We start from the raw sequence: 20,901 nt of genomic DNA on the forward strand, positions 1-20,901 counted from the left end.
TTGTCACTTACAATCCTACATCTGTGATATTCAAAAAGAAGAAAGACTCTAAGGCCACTGCTATACCACTTACAGAAATTGGAAAATTCTCTTCCAAAAGAATTATTCGTGCAGTTGCTGCTGTTAAGTTATCAGTTGTAAAAGAAGACAAGAGTGTGCTCAAAGATTTGATTGATCTTCTGGAGATAAGGAAAGCTGTAGAGACTGTCCACAACACTTCAAGGGTTCGTGCTCATCCATCAAGAATCATCATGAAAATTGAAGGAATGGAGCTGAATGTCACTTTTAGGAAGTTAAAGAAGATGGTTCATGTCCAAACCTTAGAGAAGATGAAGAAAAATCTAGAGCAACCTCCACCTGAGAATACACTGGAGCAAGTGGCACTGAGTACTATAACTGCAAGGATTGAAGAGATTGAAAACAAGCTCACTCAGAAGAAAGAGGAGGAAGCTGCAAAGAGAAGAGAGCAGAGCAAAAGCTGATTAATGCAAGAGCCAAGAAACAAAGGAGAGATTAGTTCAGGCTAGAGGAACAATGGCTGCTTGTATTTACTTTTGATTTCTGGAAATTGTAAGATATAATCCAGACTGTACTTAGTATTATTTCCTGTTTAAATTAGTATGCTTTTTCTTTGTGTCAGTTGAGTTATCCTCTTAAAGGATTTGCTTGTCGAACTCTAACAATCAAATAGGGGGAGATTGTAAAGCATAATGTAACGTAAATGTAATTACGATAACTCAATACAACAAAAGACAGGAAACAATACGTAAGTATTATACAGGAATCTACAGGTTGGAGATTCGATACGAACAGACAAAGACAATCAAGATATCTGAGACGAGCATCCGTCCACTGGAAGAAGTTCATTAACATGTTCAAGCCTCAGTGAAGAATAAAGAACAATATGTTTCTGCTATCAAGATTGCCTGAAGATCAAGTATCAAAGACCAGAAGATTCCAGTATATTTAATTTGATTATTTATAATCAAATTTATCGAAGCAACACCTAACCCGGAATGACTGATCAAGTATATTATCAAGCAAAGGATTCAAAGAATTATTTCAGTTCGAGTCGTTCGTGAACCAGACCAGTGCACAGGACGTCAGGACGTACGAAAGTATTCAGTGGATTCGATCAACGAATTAATTGATCAAGTCAATCAAGCTGCTCCAGAATATTGCCTAAGAACTTATTAATATATGTATATATATATATATATATATTAATTGTGAATTACTTGAACATAAATAATTCAAGTAATTAATTAAACACAATTAATTCTATATATATATGTATATATATATATATATATATATATATTTAATAAGTGATGCAAGAATGAGAGCCAAGAATTTGTCTAAGTACACATACAGGGGAGGCACCAACCGAGTTGGAGCGCAAACTTTGACCAAGTCAAAGTTTGCGCCTCCACAGTCTTTACACACTTAGAATTTTCTCTAAGTACATACTGTGCATACACTGTCTCTCTCTAGCGCAACTATTGACTGGAAAGTCAAAGCGCAACTTTCAGTTGCTCAATATTTTCTAAGTCACAAGCTACAGGGACACGGGAGAGGTTCTTGTGAGCGCAACCTTTGACTCAAAGTCAAAGTTTGCGCCTCACTCTTACCTTGAGTCGAAGCGCAACTTCCTGAAGATTTCTCCAAGTACAAAAACCACTGTGGCAGTACTTGAGGCGCAACAATTGACTCGCAACCTTTGACTTTCTATATATACACATATATACATGTTCAAGCGCAACTTTGGTATATATATATGTGTGTATATAGAACTGGCGCCATCTCTTGTATACATTTGAGTTAGTTTATTTCTGGACAATTTAACTCGTCCAGGACGAACTCAGGTCGTACAGGACGAACTCGTTAACCATGGTTAGTTGTTTGAAAGCCTATAAATAGAGGTTGATGTTTTCATTTGAAAACTACACACTTTGTAAGTGCACACACTATACACATTCTCGAGAGTTAAATTAGAATATCGTTTTTATCGAGAGTTTGTAATAGAGTGATTGTAGTCTCTGCAGCCGACACTTGTGTTGGAATTCGTAGCACCCGAGGATTATTTCTAATACAAGAATATTCCCCGACTTGCTGGAGTTATTTATTTACGATTGATTTAACATGGACTGAAATAGAATTATCCGCAATTAAATTAAATCGAAGAAATTGGTAAGACGTATTCAACCCCCCCCCCTTCTACGTCTGATTGGACCTAACAGTTAGTTAGTTCTCAAGTTTCTTGTTCAAGTTACAATTTTCTCTCTGTAATAGTTAGATTTTACATCAATACAAACGCTTCTCTGCAATCTTGTATATTCATACTGCACATTTTATCAAAACACTTTAATGATCATTTACAACTTAATTGAAGTAAGGCATCCGAAGAGCGGGAAAGTCCGGAAAGTAAGCCATAAGAGAACAGAGCTGTAGATATGGTCATAATCATGGTAGTTACACAAAACCAATACATAAATATAGGTGAAGCAAAACAAAGAGTAAGATCTTTTCAGTTCAAACCAGCAGACCACAAATGTGAACTGATTTTCCAATAGTAGGCATAACAACAAAGAGTTCCATCAAAAATTAAGAGGATTAAGATGTAATCGCATAACACAAATTTCCAACAAAGCGACCAGACATGCTGAACAAGTAAGACATAAGTTCTTGGGACACATCGAATATTACTGATATATTATATGTATATAACCGCGTTGCAGCTCATTACTGGCCGCTGTGAAGGCATGAACTAGTGAATACTTAAATTCTTGCCATTGACCTTTACAAAACAAACTGCAGATATATCACCATAATGCAGGGACACTGTATAAGGTAAGAGCAACTAATGCCAGGAAGTTATAATTTTTTACTTGGTTTTGGTAACATTCAAGAATAATGAGTAAAACTCTATAAATAATATTTTTACTGCTTGAACTCATATTTAGAGTTACTTGTATGACACTTATTGTGACTTTAATAATTCGAAAGATACCCTGTTAAGATCGGTGAGTGAAGTGATATATAACCTCCACTTCGTGACCACTTTGATATTTAACCCCATACTCAAAAATAGTAAGTTTTAATAATTATAAACACTATTATACCTACTACACTCTTCCACTATCTCTATTCTCTGACAATATAAACACTATTAACACTCACTATCTTCCTCCATTATCTCAAATCTATTATTAATTATAAATGGATCACATCACTTTACTCACTTTTTATCTAAATTTACTCATTTTTAAACTTTTTCTTGGTGTTCTGGCAAAAAAAAAAAAAAAAAACTTTTTCTTGGTGTCTGTGTCCACACCCAATGTATATAATTGGGTGGGTCGGAGGAAGTAGTCTAGATAAAATTTGAATTCTCGAATATTTTTAGAAGGAGAAATTAAATTACAGATCCATGAACTATTGATGCTTTATTGTATAGGTCCCTAAATTAAAGATTTCATTTTTTGATACGAACGGCGTTATAATTAAAGGTCCCTGAATTAAATATTAAAGGTGTTTTATTGTATAGGTCCCTGAATTTTTGGTGTTCATACGAATGAAAGCAATATTAAAGGTGTTAGTAATATCCAAACTTAAGATTTAAGTAGTCAAAATGAAGTTTGAATCACTAGCAAAACTTATTTGACACTAATTTTCACAAACTAGGTTTAATTAAAAAAAACTTTAAATTGGATCATAAATTTAGGGTTCTTGATCGAATTTAGAAACTAAATTTATGAATTTTTGAATTGGACCTAGTTTGTGAAAATTGGTGTTATATGAGTGAAGCTAATGATTCAAGTTTTATTTTGACTACTTAAACTTTGAGTTTGGATATTACTAACACCTTCAAAATTGCTTTGATCCTTATGAACATAAAAAACATTAGTTTCTGATTATAACGCCGCTAAAATCTTCTTGACGGAAGGATTTAGATCAAATAAAAAGAAAAGTTATAAAGTGATCCGAAAAGTGAAATTTTCAGTTCAGGACCTTGACAATAAAATTTCAAAAATTCATGTATCTTTAATTTTCCTTTTTTAAAATGATAACTTTTCATGATTTTAATCAAAATTATATATAATTAAAATAAAGTATTGTGTTTGGGTATGCTGGGACTAACAAGGCTTAAATTCTTGAGACAACTAAAATTTGAAAAAAAAATTGGAAACAAAATTTATAATATCTAATACTTTTCTTGAGAAAAAGGCCGAGTATCAAAAAAAAATCTCATTTTTTTTTCAAATTTCACTTGTCTTTTTTCTATTGGATATCGAGGCATTAAATAAAAATCATCCCCCTTCAGTTACATTAACCTTACCAATATATTATATAATCAACCTAAATTAAGACATCACTTATTTGAAAATATTTTTGGGAAAATAATTTGGGTATCCAGCATTGCCATTATCTTAAATTTATTTGAGATCAAAAGTGGCGAACTCTGATTTTTTTTAAAATCTTTTTCTCTTTTTCTTTTCACTTTTCCACTCGATTTCAGTTCTTGATCTCTCTTTGAAACTTAAAAAACACTTTTCACTAATCAGACACTCAACTCGGGGTGACACAATGGTGTCGGTTGAGTTGACGGTAACTGAAGTGAGAAGTATCTCTCATGATATGATTGCAGATGAAGCTTTCAAATAGATGGTTACGTTAATTTTTAGGCGGCGAGGGGTTGAAGAACATCGATGATTTGTCGTCGAGACTAGGAATGAGAACATCAAGAGTGGTGTGGATTGGTAAGGATGAGTGGTTGCAGGGGAGGAAATGCTACAAGGCGCGAAATTTGAATGGCTAGCTACGGCGGCTAGCTAGGAGAGTGAAGGGAGAGAGAAGGATGGTCCAAGGAAGGAGGCGGTGGTAGTAGTTCTTGTCGAGTAGGCGGCAATATCGTGACTGTTTCGGGTAGTTAGTATGGGCTACGAGAAATATCAAAAATAAATAAATATATATATCATGGCAGATGTTTATATGACGGAGATGTGGGAGATGAGTAGATTTGTTTCGGTATGATTTTCCGGTGGTGTAGTGGAGCCATCGTGCCGGCGGAGAATTGAGAACAAGATAATTAATTGTGTCTTAACTGAAGGCTTTATTCGTATAATTTATGACTGACCCGATTGATGATATATATTTTATTGTTGGCTTTTTATGTCTTTATTTTAAAATTATTATTTATTATGTATTTTTTTAGTATCTCAATAAAAAATTTCTCTTGATTAGATTTTGTGTTGTTTTTATTTAATTAAACATATGCAAACAAATATTCAATATCACTTTATCCACGAATATATTTTCCTTATTTTATACAATATGTATACATTTTATATATTGACTCATGTTCCTTTAATTTTGTTTGATCTTATTTATCAGGCTGTTTGAAAGAGATTTTCGAAAGGGATTTTTGAATGAGATATAGCTACAATTTTGATAAAAGAGATTTCATATAGTTATCCGAAGATAATAGTTTATCTTTAGTCTATTTGTAAATGTTGTATTTCTTTTCAGAAGGCACTCTTTCCGACCTTAAGTTTTCCCCGTATGATTTTACTCTTATAGGATTTTAACGAGGTCTTTTTTGGTAGATTATCTTTTCAGGAATTCAAGGTGATTTTGTCTAATTTTTCGGAGTACTTGCTTATTTTTGGTAAGGTGATGTAATTTTTTGAATGAAGGAAATGGTTTTGTTCCGGATATTGTATCTTCGATTTCTTTCTACTAATGGAATAATCTTCCTTATGAGCAAAATAATTTAAATTCTTGAATTTATAGTTTAAAACATAATATTATATCTCGATTAAATGTGTTTAATCTTCTATTCTATTAATAATAACCCAACATGGGTCATGTTGAGCAAATAAAATCATGAGACATTTTATTATCATAAAAAGACTGGCAGGAACCGAAACTAAGTACACTCACATTTTTCTTGCTATTGCACAAACTTGTCATTTATGTTTTAATATCATTCGCATAATAATAGCCCAGCATTGGACAAATTTATCAAATAATATCATGAGAAATTTTATTTAATTGAAAGAGAAATTTATCCTCATGTTTAATATTTGTGAAAAAGTTGTAGTTTAATAGAATCGAACAATGAGTGCGCCGTTAACTTCCATTTTTATCAACTTGTCATTAATGTTTTAATATCATTTACATAATATGTATGTATCGCGTAAATAAAAAAATTTTGATGTTTTATTATAGAGACTTAATTACTATCAATTTTTGATAATGATTTTATTTTTTATTTATTACTGTAAAATATATCATCCAATGATATAAATTTATATATGATATGCAGACTAATTTCTCTATTTAGAAACAATTTCGGTACCATAAAAGTGATTTGATTAAGAATCAAAAAACATTTCTAAAACAACATGCTTTAGGTTTTTTAAAGATATATATAAAATATGAATTTTTCGATATCAGACTGTAATAAATTTATATAGTTGTTAGATTGTTTATTAATTTATTGCTAAAATTGAATTAAAAAAACAAGTTTCATGTTGAGCAAATAAAATCATGAGACATTTTATTATCATAAAAAGACTGACAGGAACCGAAACTAAGTACACTCACATTTTTCTTGCTATTGCACAAACTTGTCATTTATGTTTTAATATCATTCGTATAATAATAGCCCAGCATTGGACAAATTTATCAAATAATATCATGAGAAATTTTATTTAATTGAAAGAGAAATTTATCCTCATGTTTAATATTTGTGAAAAAGTTGTAGTTTAATAGAATCGAACAATGAGTGCGCCGTTAACTTCCATTTTTATCAACTTGTCATTAATGTTTTAATATCATTTACATAATATGTATGTATCGCGTAAATAAAAAAATTTTGATGTTTTATTATAGAGACTTAATTCCTATAATTTTTTAATAATGATTTTATTTTTTATTTATTACTGTAAAATATATCATCCAATGATATAAATTTATATATGATATGCAGACTAATTTCTCTATTTAGAAACAATTTCGGTACCATAAAAATGATTTGATTAAGAATCAAAAAACATTTCTAAAACAACATGCTTTAGGTTTTTTAAAGATATATATAAAATATGAATTTTTCGATTTCAGACTGTAATAAATTTATATAGTTGTTAGATTGTTTATTAATTTATTGCTAAAATTGAATTAAAAAATAAGTTATCACATATCAGTGCTAGAATAATAATATAATAAAAATATTTGTAGACAGATATGATGCCTCTATGTGCTACTCTTATATGTGTATCAGAAAGTAATATTTACGGGATCATTATTGTATTAGTACTTTTTTATAAGTCAACTTATTGTAAGAAAAAGATGACACAATATTTACATAACTGCTTAAATTATTTATAATTAACAAATAAAAAATAAATTTATAATATATGAGTATACAATTTAGGATCGTGGTATTAAATAATCATATTTATATAGATTAATGTATCAAAATACTTATGAATGAATCTGATGGCTTAAAATATGATTTAATGCACTATCATCGTTATGTATCATAAAATTAAATTTTAGAGGCTCACGTTTCCTTAAAAAAATTGAATGAAAATTTTGTTTTGTCCCAGTTTGAGACAACGATGTCTTACAAAGACACGGTTGCGCAAATAGTACATGAGGTTGATACACATCATGTAGATGGTTGATCTTGAATGGATATGTTCGAGAATAATACATATCACCAAAATAGGTGAAATTCACTTATCGTGTAGCCAGACGACTATTGCTGAATATTATCTTAGAATTTGATTATATATGTAGATCTAGATATAATATTATATATTCAAAATCTCATAACTAAAGTACAAATATAAAATTGATTGCATTTATTGACAAAATATGTCTAAGTAAAATGATTTTTTCAAAAGAGCCATCTATATGCATAGAATTAAAAATAATACCTAATAACATATACACGAGTCGGATATATGTGATAGATATATAAAAATAATATTCACTTAATAGATTCATATATATATAAGACCAAAACAACGACTGTTAATATGATGTGGCAAGATTTACAAAAAATATAAAAATGGTCATTTTCTTAATATATTATTTAATTAAATTACTAATATTTCATCTATTAATTAATTTCTTTTGAAACTTTTATAGTTATAGAAATTGATATATGTATATTTTGTCGTCCAACAATTGCTCCATCATCTCTGTCAGTCCCTTCACCTCCAAAGCCTACCAGACCTACCAAACCTACAAGAACCAGAACACTACCAACTAACTATGCTGATTATGTAGGTCTCCCTGCTCAGGTTAAATATTCCGAGGTCAACAACACATGTACTCATCCTATAGCTGCTACCATTACATTTATTGATAAGTTCTCTAGATTCACTCATAAGTATCAATCCTTCAAAGCAAACAACACTGCTATTCCAGAACTCAAGTTTTTCATCAAGCTATCTAAGATCCACTTTGGTGGAAAGCAACGCAACTGGAACTAAATGCTTTAGAAGCTAATAATACCTAGCCAATCACTTCTCTTCCACATGGTAAGTCAACAGTTGGTTTCAAATGGCTTTTGAAGTCAAATACAAATCTGATGGGACTCTTGATCGGTATAAAGCGTGCTTGGTTGCAAAGGGATTCACAAAAACTCCTGGTCTTGATTATTTTCAGACCTTCGCACCAATGGCAAAAATGACCACAGTTCGATTAATTTTATCTTTAGTTGTTGTTCAGAACTTGCATGTCAATCAGTTAGATATTAATAATTCATTTCTTCATAGTGAACTACATGAAAAACTGTATATTGTTGATCTCCCTCTAGGTGTGCTAGATCATTTTCACTTTACTAGGACTAATGCTAAACCAGTGTAAACTAATAAAGTCTTTATACGGATTGCGGAAGGCTCCTCGAGAGTGGTTCACTAAATTCTCTCATGTTGTCTTAAAGTTTGGATTTATCCAATCTAAAAGTGACCACTTCCCTCTTTCATTTTCATACATACTCTCACATCACAATTTTTCTCATGTATATTGATGATATAATCTTAACAGGATCTAGTACAACTCAGATTTCTCAAGTCAACGATGTCATCTCATGTAAGTTTCAACTTAAGATTTAAGGCATGTTAATTACTTTCTGGGCATTGATATTTCAAGATCTAACTTTGGAATCTATCTTTATCACAAAAGTATGCTTTAAACCTCCTTTCATCCACTTGATTACTTAGTGCAACACCTAGTTCTAGTACTATGGAAGCTCGGCATCATTTAATAGCTACAACTGGTATCCCATTGGCTGATGCACACATTATATAAGAATTATGGGGCAAGTCATTTAACTTACCATTACACGACCTGATATATCATACTTAGTTCATATTCTAAGTCAGTTTATGGCTTGTCCTACTGACATTCGTTGGAAAGTAGTTCTTAAACTTCTTCGGTGTATCAAGAATGCACCAGGCCAAGGTCTCATCCTCTGTGAAGACAACACACTTGATTTGCAAATATTCTGTGATGCAGATTGGGCATCTTGTCCATTAACTCGGTGATCCAGTTCCTGATATTGTGTTTTACTTGGTAAATATTTAATCTCCTAGAAATGCAAACGTTAAAATATTGTGGCTCGATCTTCAGCTGAAGCTAAGTATCGATCTATGGAAAATGCCATCTGTGAGGGAACGTCAAACGTGGATATGTAATCTCTTACATAAACTAAAAATTCCAATCAGGAAGCCAATTTCTCCACTATGTGATAAAAATTCTGCTATCCATTTAGCATTAAGGATGGGCATTCACCCCGCGCTCAACTCCAATCTGATCCTCGCCCTCTTCGGGTCAGTGATTCAGGGAATTTATTATAATTTATTTATTAAAGAAATCCCCAAAACCCCATGGGGATCCACGCTCCCCGTTCGGGGTAGGAATTGGGGAGGAAAAATCCCCGTTCGGGGTTCGGGATGGGTTCAATGATCGGTATCGAATTCGGAGATCGGGGGAGGGAGGGATAGTATTCCTCGATCCCGAATTGCCCCCGTGCACATCCCTAGTTAGCATAGAATCTCATACTACATGAACGTATGAAGCATATAGAACTTGACTACCACTTTATCTGTGATGTGGTTCGCACTGGTTCTGTTCTTCCATCATACATTTCAAATCTTCTGCAATTAGCTGACCTTCTGACTAAAGCCTTATTAGCTAATCGTCTTCGGTACATATTTGGAAAATTGGGTGTGTTGAACTTGTTCTCCCCATGCAATTTGACGGGGGTATTGGGATTAAGTCATCTATCAAGATAGAGGAATGTACATAATAAGTAATTATATAACAGAATGAGGGTATGTTAGTCATTACATTTAATAATTCTGTTAGGTTAGTTAAAGGAGGAAGTTCCATGTATATATATAGAAGTATATGTGATGCACAGAATTTGAGATCATTTTTGCAATACAATCAGGTTATGAGTATTCTCTCAAAAATGAGTTAGTTAGAATCTCATAGAGATTAATCTTGTATGAATGTGTATATTACACATTTGAATCTGTAAAGTATAATATAACGTAACTTGCAATAGCGATAACTCAACACTATAATCAAGACATGAAATAATAAATAATTATTACACATGAATCTACAGAATGTAGATCAGGTGGATACAGAATCAGACAACCAAGCAAACCTGATCATTCACATCATCACATGTCACAGGAAGAACTTCATTAATATGTTCAGGCCTGAGTGAATAATAAAGTTTAAAATGTTTCAGGAATCAAAAGTTGTCTACGGTTTCAGTATTAAGTGCCGGTGGATTCTAGTGTCCTCACACTGATTATTCATAATTAGTATTTGAAGCATGTTTAACCCGGAATAGAATGATCAAGATATTTATCAAGGACAATGTGAAGTTTAGAATGAGTGTTAGTCGTTTGTGAATCAGACCAGTGCACTAAACGTCAACACGTGTTGAACTGTTTATCGTATTTATCGAACAAAGAATTAATCTGGTCAATTGGTCCACGTCAAATTAAGTTTTCAGAATATTGCAGGGATTGACAGCTTTTATTCAAGAGACAAATCAAAAAACATCATGAAAATACTGTATTTAGTTATATGTATTTATATATACAGAGTTTTACTCCAATAGAAACCTCCTTATTCTAGAAACTAGAAACTATCACTAAATTTCTAAGAGAATATCACTAAATTCTCAAACAACCCCACTTTCTCCTTCTTCTTCTCCAACCCACCAACCCTCCACCCCACTTCCGGCAGCTTCACCCTACCACCCCTGCCAAGTCTCTGCTACTCTCTCCACCTCCATAGCCACCACCTCCATGTCGGCCTCCATTATTTATATCACCACCAAATCCAACCCCCCTCCGACCTCCACCGCCCCTTCCATTCCACCCCCACCTCCACCTCCACCTGCACCTTCGTCCTCACCTCCACCTCGGTCTTCCTCACCTACAATACCGTATATCTAGCTTAATGTCGATTTAAATTCCAGATCTTTGCCAAAAATCTGCCGGACAAAGCTAAAGGCTCCTTCCATGTCCACCACCTCCATCTCCACCTTCACCTCCATTATCTCCACCACCGCAACCACCACCTGAATCGGCAACTAGAACAGATTCAGAAATTCTGGGCAGTTTCCGCAAGTTTTCACTAATTCGTGCAACACATATCACTAAATCGTAAAGAGAATATCACTAAATTGTACTGAGGATATCACTAACTTGTATTGGTTTCTAGTTTTTATTTTAAAAGTGGTTTCTATTTGATCATGAGCCTATATATACATATGTGGGATTAAGTGCTTATTATTTAGAAAATTAACAAAGTAATAGTACCTGGCGCCAGAAGAATGTAGAGATGCACAAAAGATCTGTTCGGGCCAGATCCAGACCGGGCCAAAAAAATCCGGATTTTTTTCAAACCAGATCGGGCCGGGCTTTTTTAAAAATCGGGCCGGGCCGGGCCGGGCTTTTCCAAAAATACTAGGCCCGGTTTAGTTATAAAAAGCCCGGATTTTTCAAAAATCCGGATTTTATCCGGGTTTTTTTGAAAATATTAGGCCTGTTTTAGGCCCTCGGGCCGGGCCGGGCCAGACCGGGTTTTTTTCGGATCGGATTTTTCAGATTTTTTTCCAGATCGGATCAAATCGGATTTGAGATTTCGGATTTTTTGAACATCTCTAGAAGAATGTATATATTTATGGATAAGGGTGCGAGATGAAGAATGGTAGAAATTGGCTAAGGTAGATGGACCTAGCGCCTCACACAAGTGAAGATCTGGCCAAGTCCTAAGGACCTGACATCCCTCGCAGTGTCTGAGTTGTAAGAGGTGTCAGGTGCAAACTTCCTCCGGCACCAAGTCAAAAACACATGGCGTCAAACATATATCTCCTATGTATAGATGATAAAATTATGTCAAAGGCAAGATCATATGGCTCCAATACCAGTAATGTATATGACAGCCAAAAGCATACACTAACCCATCCTTGACGCCAGGGAAATGTATGTTGATACTCCCAGTGAAGAAGACTTAAAGACATACGTGCCAACTAACTATAGTTAAACATGAAAGTCTATAAATAACACACAGGTATTGTGCGTTACAACTCACAAACACTTGCCCAAGCTTAGCAAGATAGATCAATAGTTTAGTTGAGCGAGTCTGTAATTCGTGTGTCGTTTTCTTGAGCCGACTTACGTGTTGGATATAGCACCTCGAGGTTAATATCGATTCGATAATTACTCCGAACTTGGTATTTAAGTATGACTAAGGACGAACAAAACGAATATTCCGAAAATCAAATTAAATTGACGAATTTGATATTGACGTATTCAACCCCTTATGTTAACCTGGGACCGATCGAATCTTGTATATTACGTATTAGAAAATTTGAGATTTCAAATCTTATTAAATATATGAATGCTCGACTTATTCCAAATATATAGATGAAATGTCAGAAGTATATATACTGGAAACTAAGTTGCTAAAATAGTTACAGTGGTAATGCTTTTGATCTATATTCATAATACTGAAGTTCCAAAAAGTGAACATGCAATAATACATTATTGTATCATCTCATATTCAACATTATATATGATACACCATTCCAACTTCTAACGTAGATGCTTGAGGTATACTTAATGCAAGAGTAGGTCCTCTAGAGTTTCTTCTCAGAAACTCATAACCAAAGTTTATTACAAGCTTTTTCATGAAGCTGGATCCTTGCTTTGCTTTCACATACGAGTGCCCGAGAATATACGCCACCCCCGCTTCTCTAGCTTCCATCAGGTCTTGCAATTCCTCTTCTGTCTCCCTTTCGATTTTCGGGTTCTCTGGTACCACAAATCTTACCCTTTTTCGAGGCTTCATCAACTTTGCTGACACTAGATCGACATGCTGTGATGTGCTAACTATTTTCGGCTCGTCAAGATTGTCCTCGCACATTTGTACACCGTCTAAATGAGTTGAAGGTGTTCCAACGACCGACATTTTCTCATCATTGTTTGCCAGGTTACCATTCACCCCGTTGGATTCTTTCTTTCTAGTCCTTATGAATTCAGCTATACTACATACAAGATCATTCTCAAATGCTACATCATCCTTGTGAGCATCACGATAACCATATCTCACAATGCATCTGTATATCCTATACTGTTTCGGGCCTATATGTCCCACCAGAAACCTTTCTTCATGATTAACATGTGGCACTGGGACAGACTTCACGCACAGGAAAATAAGAACCTGGTGGAAGGCTGGAAGGTTGGTGACAAAATGGGAGAAAATTGCTGGGATTCCCGACACAAGTTCTGTGTGAATAAGACCAATGCCACGGACTCGCACTATACCAAGGCTAGGACTCAAGCTGAGCAACCAGTCAACAGAGACCTTGTTTTGGAAATCAAACTCGTACTTTTTGACGGTACCGAAATGCCACACATACATGATTATCATGAAAATAAGTGCAAGGGCAATAGGAACCCAAGCTCCTTCGAGAAATTTGATGAGAGAAGCAGAGAAGTACAGGGCTTCAATTGTTCCAAAGAAGACTACAAAGCAAATTGCCAGAAATACGCTCCGGTGCCAGCACAACACAATAACTAGCGACATTAAGCAGGTTGTCACCAGCATGACAGTAATGACAGCCAAACCTGCACTCAGACGATCAAAAGAAAAAGAGTACCACTTCAGGATTGATTATAAAAACCGGTATATGTGACACAAATATTAAGAAATTTCTGAATTGACCATCTTTCATTTCTGAAGAGTAGCAAATCATTTATGCGCCACTGAAACAATGATTTTCTTACTGTCACACCTGAAGCGTTACCCAGGCGTTTTGTGTCTCTGAAACCAATTAAAACTGCCAAGCATAAGATCATTAAAATCCAGTTGACCTCAGGTATGTAAATCTGGCCATGAATCTTCGAGGAAGTGTGAATTATTTTGACTCTAGGAAAGCATCCAAGTGAAGAGCATTGTTTAATAATCGAAAATGTTCCAGTAATAATTGCTTGGCTTCCAACTACAGCAGCAAGTATGGCAATCACCAATACTGGCCATCTCAACTTCTCTGAATAACAATTTTTTTGTGTGGTAAGTAATGAGTTAACCTTTTTTTTCATGCTTCAACATAGAAAACAAGTCGGTAATAACCTACCAGGAACAGAAACGTAAAATCCAATACGATAGTCATTTTCCATTACATGATGCTGAGAGAGATAAGCAGCTTGGCCCATATATGCAAGGATCAAAGAAGGATAAACGACAGTTGTGAAAGCAATCTGCAAATTCGAAAATCATGTGAAAAGCCTGTTGCTTCATATGAAATCGTCACGGAAACCTATTACGAGAAGTTAAATAACTATGGTGCATCAAGTGAGTAATATTTGTTATGGCCAATCACCACCAGAAGTAAAGTAGGATTTACATATGAAATTGGTATATAGGTACTATTTCATCATTGAAATCGGGATAATGTAATTTGCTTTAAGGATTTATATACTAGATGGATTATAGGAAGTTGAAACGAAACTACATAAAGTGAGACCAAAATTGATACCTGTATCGACAATTGTGAGAAGTGCCCCAAGTCAGCAAACATAGCTTCTGAACCTGAAAGAGTGCAGCAATAATAAATAAGTAAAGACCAATAGGCATGTGCTAAAATCAGAACTAATGAACAACGCATAATAGTGCACCTGCCTGTTATGCACAACAAGATCCCTCCTAAGGACATCCATCCTCCTCCTTGAGTTTTTTTCAGAAATACATACATGTAATGTGGAGAGAGCGCTTTGTAGATATGGGGATTCCAGTGAATGATGTTATATAAACCAATAGTACTGATGCACAAAAGCCATGTAATGACAACAGGTGCAAACAAGAATCCCACCCGGTTGGTGCCATAATGTTGAAGGGCAAACAAGCAAATCAAAATGACACATGCAACTGGAAGTTCTACATCTGCAATAAAACACTTATTCAGGTACAGCATTTAAGATGGCTGAGAGAATATACATTGATTAGCACTACCTTGTAAACATGAAACCATGCTTCAAGAGAAAATTTCAAAGGATTGTTCTTCTTACTCAACAAGATATATAAAAATTTATTCTTTTTAACATTCATTATATAAGAGACTGAAGTTATGGAGTTATATTTAAAAGAACTAAATGAAGCCATTCGTCTATATGGTCCACTCAAATTGTGAATTGCATCTCTAAGTATATTACTTGGTGAAGCTTGTATAACAGAAGAAGTCAGTGATCTATTTGTAACAAAAGTTACGACTTGGTATATTAGGGTTAAGTTTATGGAGTAATACGTAACAAAACAAAAGAATCCTTTCGTCTATACTCTATTTGGTCCACTCTAGTGGCAATCTGTATCTCTGTATCATATATGACTTGGTAAAGCTCATTAAACAAAAGTCAATATTAATATTATGACTTAGTAATATGTAGGTCCAGTATCTAATCTCCAATTCAAGATTTATAGTACTATTGTTAGATGAACAATAATTTGCATAAAGTTGAGAAGAATGGTTTAATGGGGGGATAAGGGTGTGAGTTGACAAGAGTGACCTTTAGGTACCAAAACAGCAATCTGTCGACTCCGCGAAACCCACTGCCTGCCAGATTACTGAGTTCTAAATACAAGTTTGTTAACATTCAGAAATCCACTGCATTGTACCATGGAGATACGGAAATCCATATATGATACCACTAGCAAAAAAGTGGTTAGAGCATATAGAAAGCATTGGGTTTAACAACACATTCCTATATGTATTCTACTCACTGATCGCACCATCATCGCAACACTTACCCTATAAATTAAGGTAGTTAATGGCAAGTGATTTATGATGCAGCAAGCACATCTCTTTGTGCTAGACCTTCGTTAGTACTATTAATATGTTGAAAGAAATTATCATCTAATTAAAAACTTCACAAAGTTTAAAAATGAGAATATACTTTTTGCCGGAAGTACCAACAACAAAATAAACACAATGGTGGAAATCAGATGCATGTTACTTGTATTTAAAAGACAAAGAAACTTACATTTGTGATGTTCTTTGGACATAGCCAACTCCACGCCGGACACAGCAGAAAATACTACAGAAATTTGGTCACAAGTAGTTAACCAGTTTAGTATCTAACAAACACCAAAAGTCCAAAAAAACACAATATACAAAAAAATTAAAACAATAATAAAACTCAATTACATACCAGAAAGAGCAGGTGTGAGAATTCCATCACCAATCACCATACAAGCTCCCACCAAAGCTAATACAAGCAAAAATCTCTGCAAAACCTTATACCTCTCCAAAGTAGACTTAAGTCTTGACCCAATTTTATTCGAGTCATTCAGGTCAGGGACAGAGGGTTCTTTCTTGTAAGATGATAAATCCTCGTCTGCCAACTGACAATTAGGCAATGAACTCACCCTGGCATGTCTACACAGCAATGAATACAGAGCAAACGTCCCTCCTTCACCATTATCATCAGCTCTAAGTACAATAAACACATATTTAAGCAGAGGAACTAATGTAAGAGTCCAAAACACAAAAGACAACACTCCATAAATCTCTTCATTGGATTCTGAATGTTCAATGTCCTCGTCAAATGTACTCTTGTATACATACAAAGGGGAAGTACTCAAATCCCCATATACAACACCCAAACTCTGATAAGCCAATATAAGTACAGTCCTCCATGATTCTTTCTGCAACATACACATACACATAACCAAAAATCAAGAAAATCACATGGGCTTTCTTGAAAAAACATAAAAACGCAAGCTAACAAATATTCATCATACCTTAGCAAGATTCAACTGAGGCCCACCTTCCAGATCCATCTTAAAATGCCTCAAAGCCCAGAAGAACCCATTTTCACTCTGAATTATATTGATCAAAGATGACCCTTTTGCAGAAACACCTTCCCCAGTAGAAGAACTCCAAAGAAACTACTTAAACTCTATAAAAATGAACTAATAAACACAAATAAGCTGTGTTCTGTGTGTCTATATATAATATACTTACACAACAATAATCAACTGAGAAATGATTGTTTAATCATGAAGCCGAATTAGCAGTTGAACAAACAAATAAAGTACAAGTAACTCACAAAAATTAAGGCCACATCCCAAGCGTGTGAGTGACACAGCATATTACACAACTCCAACATACATCTAGAGTTTATGTACCTAAACAGAGCTAAAATTCAGAAGAATAATTTACGTCCAACTGTAAGAAAAGAGTCGTGTAGTGGGTGTGTTTTGGATTTTCGAGTAATGTTTGGTGTTATTTTAAATTGAAAAAAGAAAATAAATAAATTTATTATTCCCTCTACCTCTCATTTCTTTACGGTTTTTTCGCACTGCTCGACACGAATTTTAAGGCGTATATAAAACATAATACTATAACTTATTTTTAAAATGTTACTCCCTCTGTCCCATTTAATAGTATACGTTTCTTTTTCACTGCTCGACACGCACTTCAATGCTCTTATAAAATATAGTTCTGTAACTTATTTTTAAAATTTTCTTTTTCTGAATAAAAATAGAACATTCATACTTTTATTCAGAAAAGAAAAATCTTAAAAATAAGTTATAGAACTATACTTTACGGGAGCATTAAAGTCCGTGTCGCGTCCCCGTCCCCCAATGTATACAACTCAGGGGGACGGAGGGAGTACTTTTTTGTATAAAAATTTAAACATCAAATTATTATTGAGAAGAAAAAAAAAGTTCAAAATAATATATCCAGATACATTTTACGAGAGTATTAGAATGCGTGCCGAGCCCCCATCCCGCAATGTAAACAAACAAAGGGTACAGAGGGAGTATAATTTAAGCTACACAACACTTGTATTGTTGCTACTGTATTATTGTAACTTTTTTTTTTTGGTTTTTGCGAGTGGGCTATGTCACTACTTCGGTAAAGAAAGAGAATGCATGTAGGAAATGACACGCGGCATTCATATCTATGTAAAAGCAGACATCATGAATTCATGACTCAGATCAGTTGTGTCAGTGATAGTTTACTGGATGTATGTAGATTAGAGGTGGCAATCGTTTCGTTTCGTATACTTTCGTTTCGTGTATTTTCGTGTTTCGTGTACTCGAAGGTGAAACCCGTATTCGTCCGTTATTAATTTCGTGTACCTAATTTGAAACCCGTATCCGTTTCGAATCGTTTCGTGTATATTTCGTGTACTTTTCGTGTATATTATATATAAAAATATTAATATATTTTTTAATCAAAAAAGAGATTTAATATATATTTTCCTTTATAAATTTATTAATGTGAATGATATATATTATACTTGTATACAATTCTTTATAAATTTGTTAATGTATCTACAATATATATCCACACATACATATAAATATATACTTTATACTCAATTATATATTTAATATATCATTACATATATATAATAAATATAATCTACAAATATTTCGTGTACTTTCGTGTATTTCGTGTACCCCAAATGAAAACCCATATCCGACACGAAATCTATCGTGTAATTTCGTGTTCGTGTACTTTCGTGTTTCGTGTATCGAAAATCAAAACCCGTATCCATTTTTTTCGTGTCGTTTCGTTTCGTGTTAGCGTGTTACGTGTCAAATTGTCAGGCCTAATGTAGATAGATTAAAATTAATTGTGGTTGATTAAGTATGATCTCAATGAATCTTTGATACCGGGCATAAACCGCAAAATCCGCGTAAATCAATCTGATATTAACCTGATCGAAATCAAAATGAGATTTACGGTTTCAGTTTGACTAATTTAAAAAACCGTGATTTGTGGGTTGATTTTGGTTTTATATGAAACCAACCCGTTATAAAACCGAACCATATATATATATATATATATATATATATATATATATATATATACATATATATATTTATATGTATGGGTAGCACTCCATAGCATACCCTCTTATATGGAGTTACGTAGCACACTATTATAAACATATTAATAATATATTTTTTATTATATTTTTTGTGAAATATAATTGCAAATTTTGATTATTAAACCGAAAACGAAGTTATACAATTTTTTTAATTCCAAAGATCATCTAAAATTATACAATATCTCAACATGATTCTATAACAGAATAATAATCATCCAGAATTATTCTGTTGTAGAATCAGTTTCGAAAATACACTTTTTTTAATCAAATTTTAAGTGTTAAATTACTTAAAATAGATTTATTTTATAGTATTCTATATTAGAATCACGTATTATATGTATCCTATACAGAATTTATAATAAAATTGATGATTTATAGTGGCGCACTATGTAACTCCATATAGGGAGTCCCTCTCTGGAATGTTGACATATATATATATATATATATATATATATATATATATATATATATATATATATAGACACACACACACACACACATATATATTTGATATTATATATATGTATAATATTTATATCTATATAAATATATTATTTGTTTTAATTTATATTTGTCGGATTGTTGTTTACAACTTTTACTCTTTTAGTTTATCAGACGGCTGCATTTTTTATTATTTTCATTCCTTTTGAACTATTGTTGAAGCAGTTTTTAAATAAATTTTGACACTACTCTTCAATTGATTCAAGTTTATGCAATTTTTTTAAACTAAAGTTTATATTTTAATTTAACTATGTGAAATTGTGCACTTAATGGAGACAAAATGATAATACTTTATTTTTTAGTATTATTCATGAATCTTCATTTCTAATTACAAGCCTTTGTGATAAACCGATCAATCCGTTTAACTGAATCATCAAAAATCACACCGCTTGGTCCGCTGGTAACACATGCCACACTTATTTAATAATAGTATACATTAATTTTTCTAGATACAAATAATTATAAGATATTTGACACTAATTCTTTATTGCAGAAAAAATTAGAGACAGTCCTATTAAGATCTGAAAAGATTTTCTTTGAAGTAGAAGTTTATTTCACCTACATTCCTCAGGTAAATGTATAAATATGTAAGTGATAATTTGGTGAAATAATCCTGGACTCTATACCACATAACAATAATATATAATGAAAGTTTATCTCATTTAAATAAATATATGTTTTATATTTAAAATCAAAATATTTATCTCGAAGGATTTAATTGTTAAATCAATTAATCAGGAATAAACTGTGAACTAATATAATATCGAAACAAACATGTTAACGGAAAAGGAGAAAGTGATTAACAACAAATGTGAACTTTCTTAAATGCAGGAAAAACGTTGTGAAGAACACTGGACGAGAAGTGATGGAAAATATAGCTGATATTGTATTTGATTTTTAAGATAGGGCTGTCAAAAAAATCCGAAAAATCCGAATCCGTCTGAAAAATCCG

General features: G+C 33.2%; 1 protein-coding gene across 1 annotated transcript; it reads right to left on the reverse strand.

Annotated features, from left to right (window-relative positions):
* Window positions 1-13,018: 13,018 nt before the first annotated feature.
* Window positions 13,019-17,768, reverse strand: LOC108196214 (potassium transporter 6). The gene is made up of 8 exons (XM_017363401.2): window positions 17,344-17,768; window positions 16,752-17,247; window positions 16,584-16,637; window positions 15,229-15,489; window positions 15,086-15,138; window positions 14,684-14,807; window positions 14,342-14,596; window positions 13,019-14,174 (listed from the first exon to the last, which is right to left on the reverse strand). The coding sequence occupies exons 1-8, from the start codon at window positions 17,380-17,382 to the stop codon at window positions 13,114-13,116; spliced, it is 2,343 nt and encodes a 780-aa protein (XP_017218890.1). The 5' UTR covers window positions 17,383-17,768; the 3' UTR covers window positions 13,019-13,113.
* Window positions 17,769-20,901: the final 3,133 nt, after the last annotated feature.

Source organism: Daucus carota, chromosome 7 (assembly GCF_001625215.2).
Source record: "Daucus carota subsp. sativus chromosome 7, DH1 v3.0, whole genome shotgun sequence".
Classification (NCBI taxonomy): Eukaryota; Viridiplantae; Streptophyta; class Magnoliopsida; order Apiales; family Apiaceae; genus Daucus; species Daucus carota.

Bases quoted from the DNA above. Each gene is read 5' to 3' on its own strand.
- LOC108196214 (XM_017363401.2), bottom strand. From the start codon at position 17,382: ATGGATCTGGAAGGTGGGCCTCAGTTGAATCTTGCTAAG. The intron at 17,248-17,343 runs GTATGATGAATA...TGTATGTTGCAG, and splicing joins CTCAGTTGAATCTTGCTAAG to AAAGAATCATGGAGGACTGT. The intron at 14,175-14,341 runs GTGTGACAGTAA...GTCTGAGTGCAG, and splicing joins ACGCCTGGGTAACGCTTCAG to GTTTGGCTGTCATTACTGTC.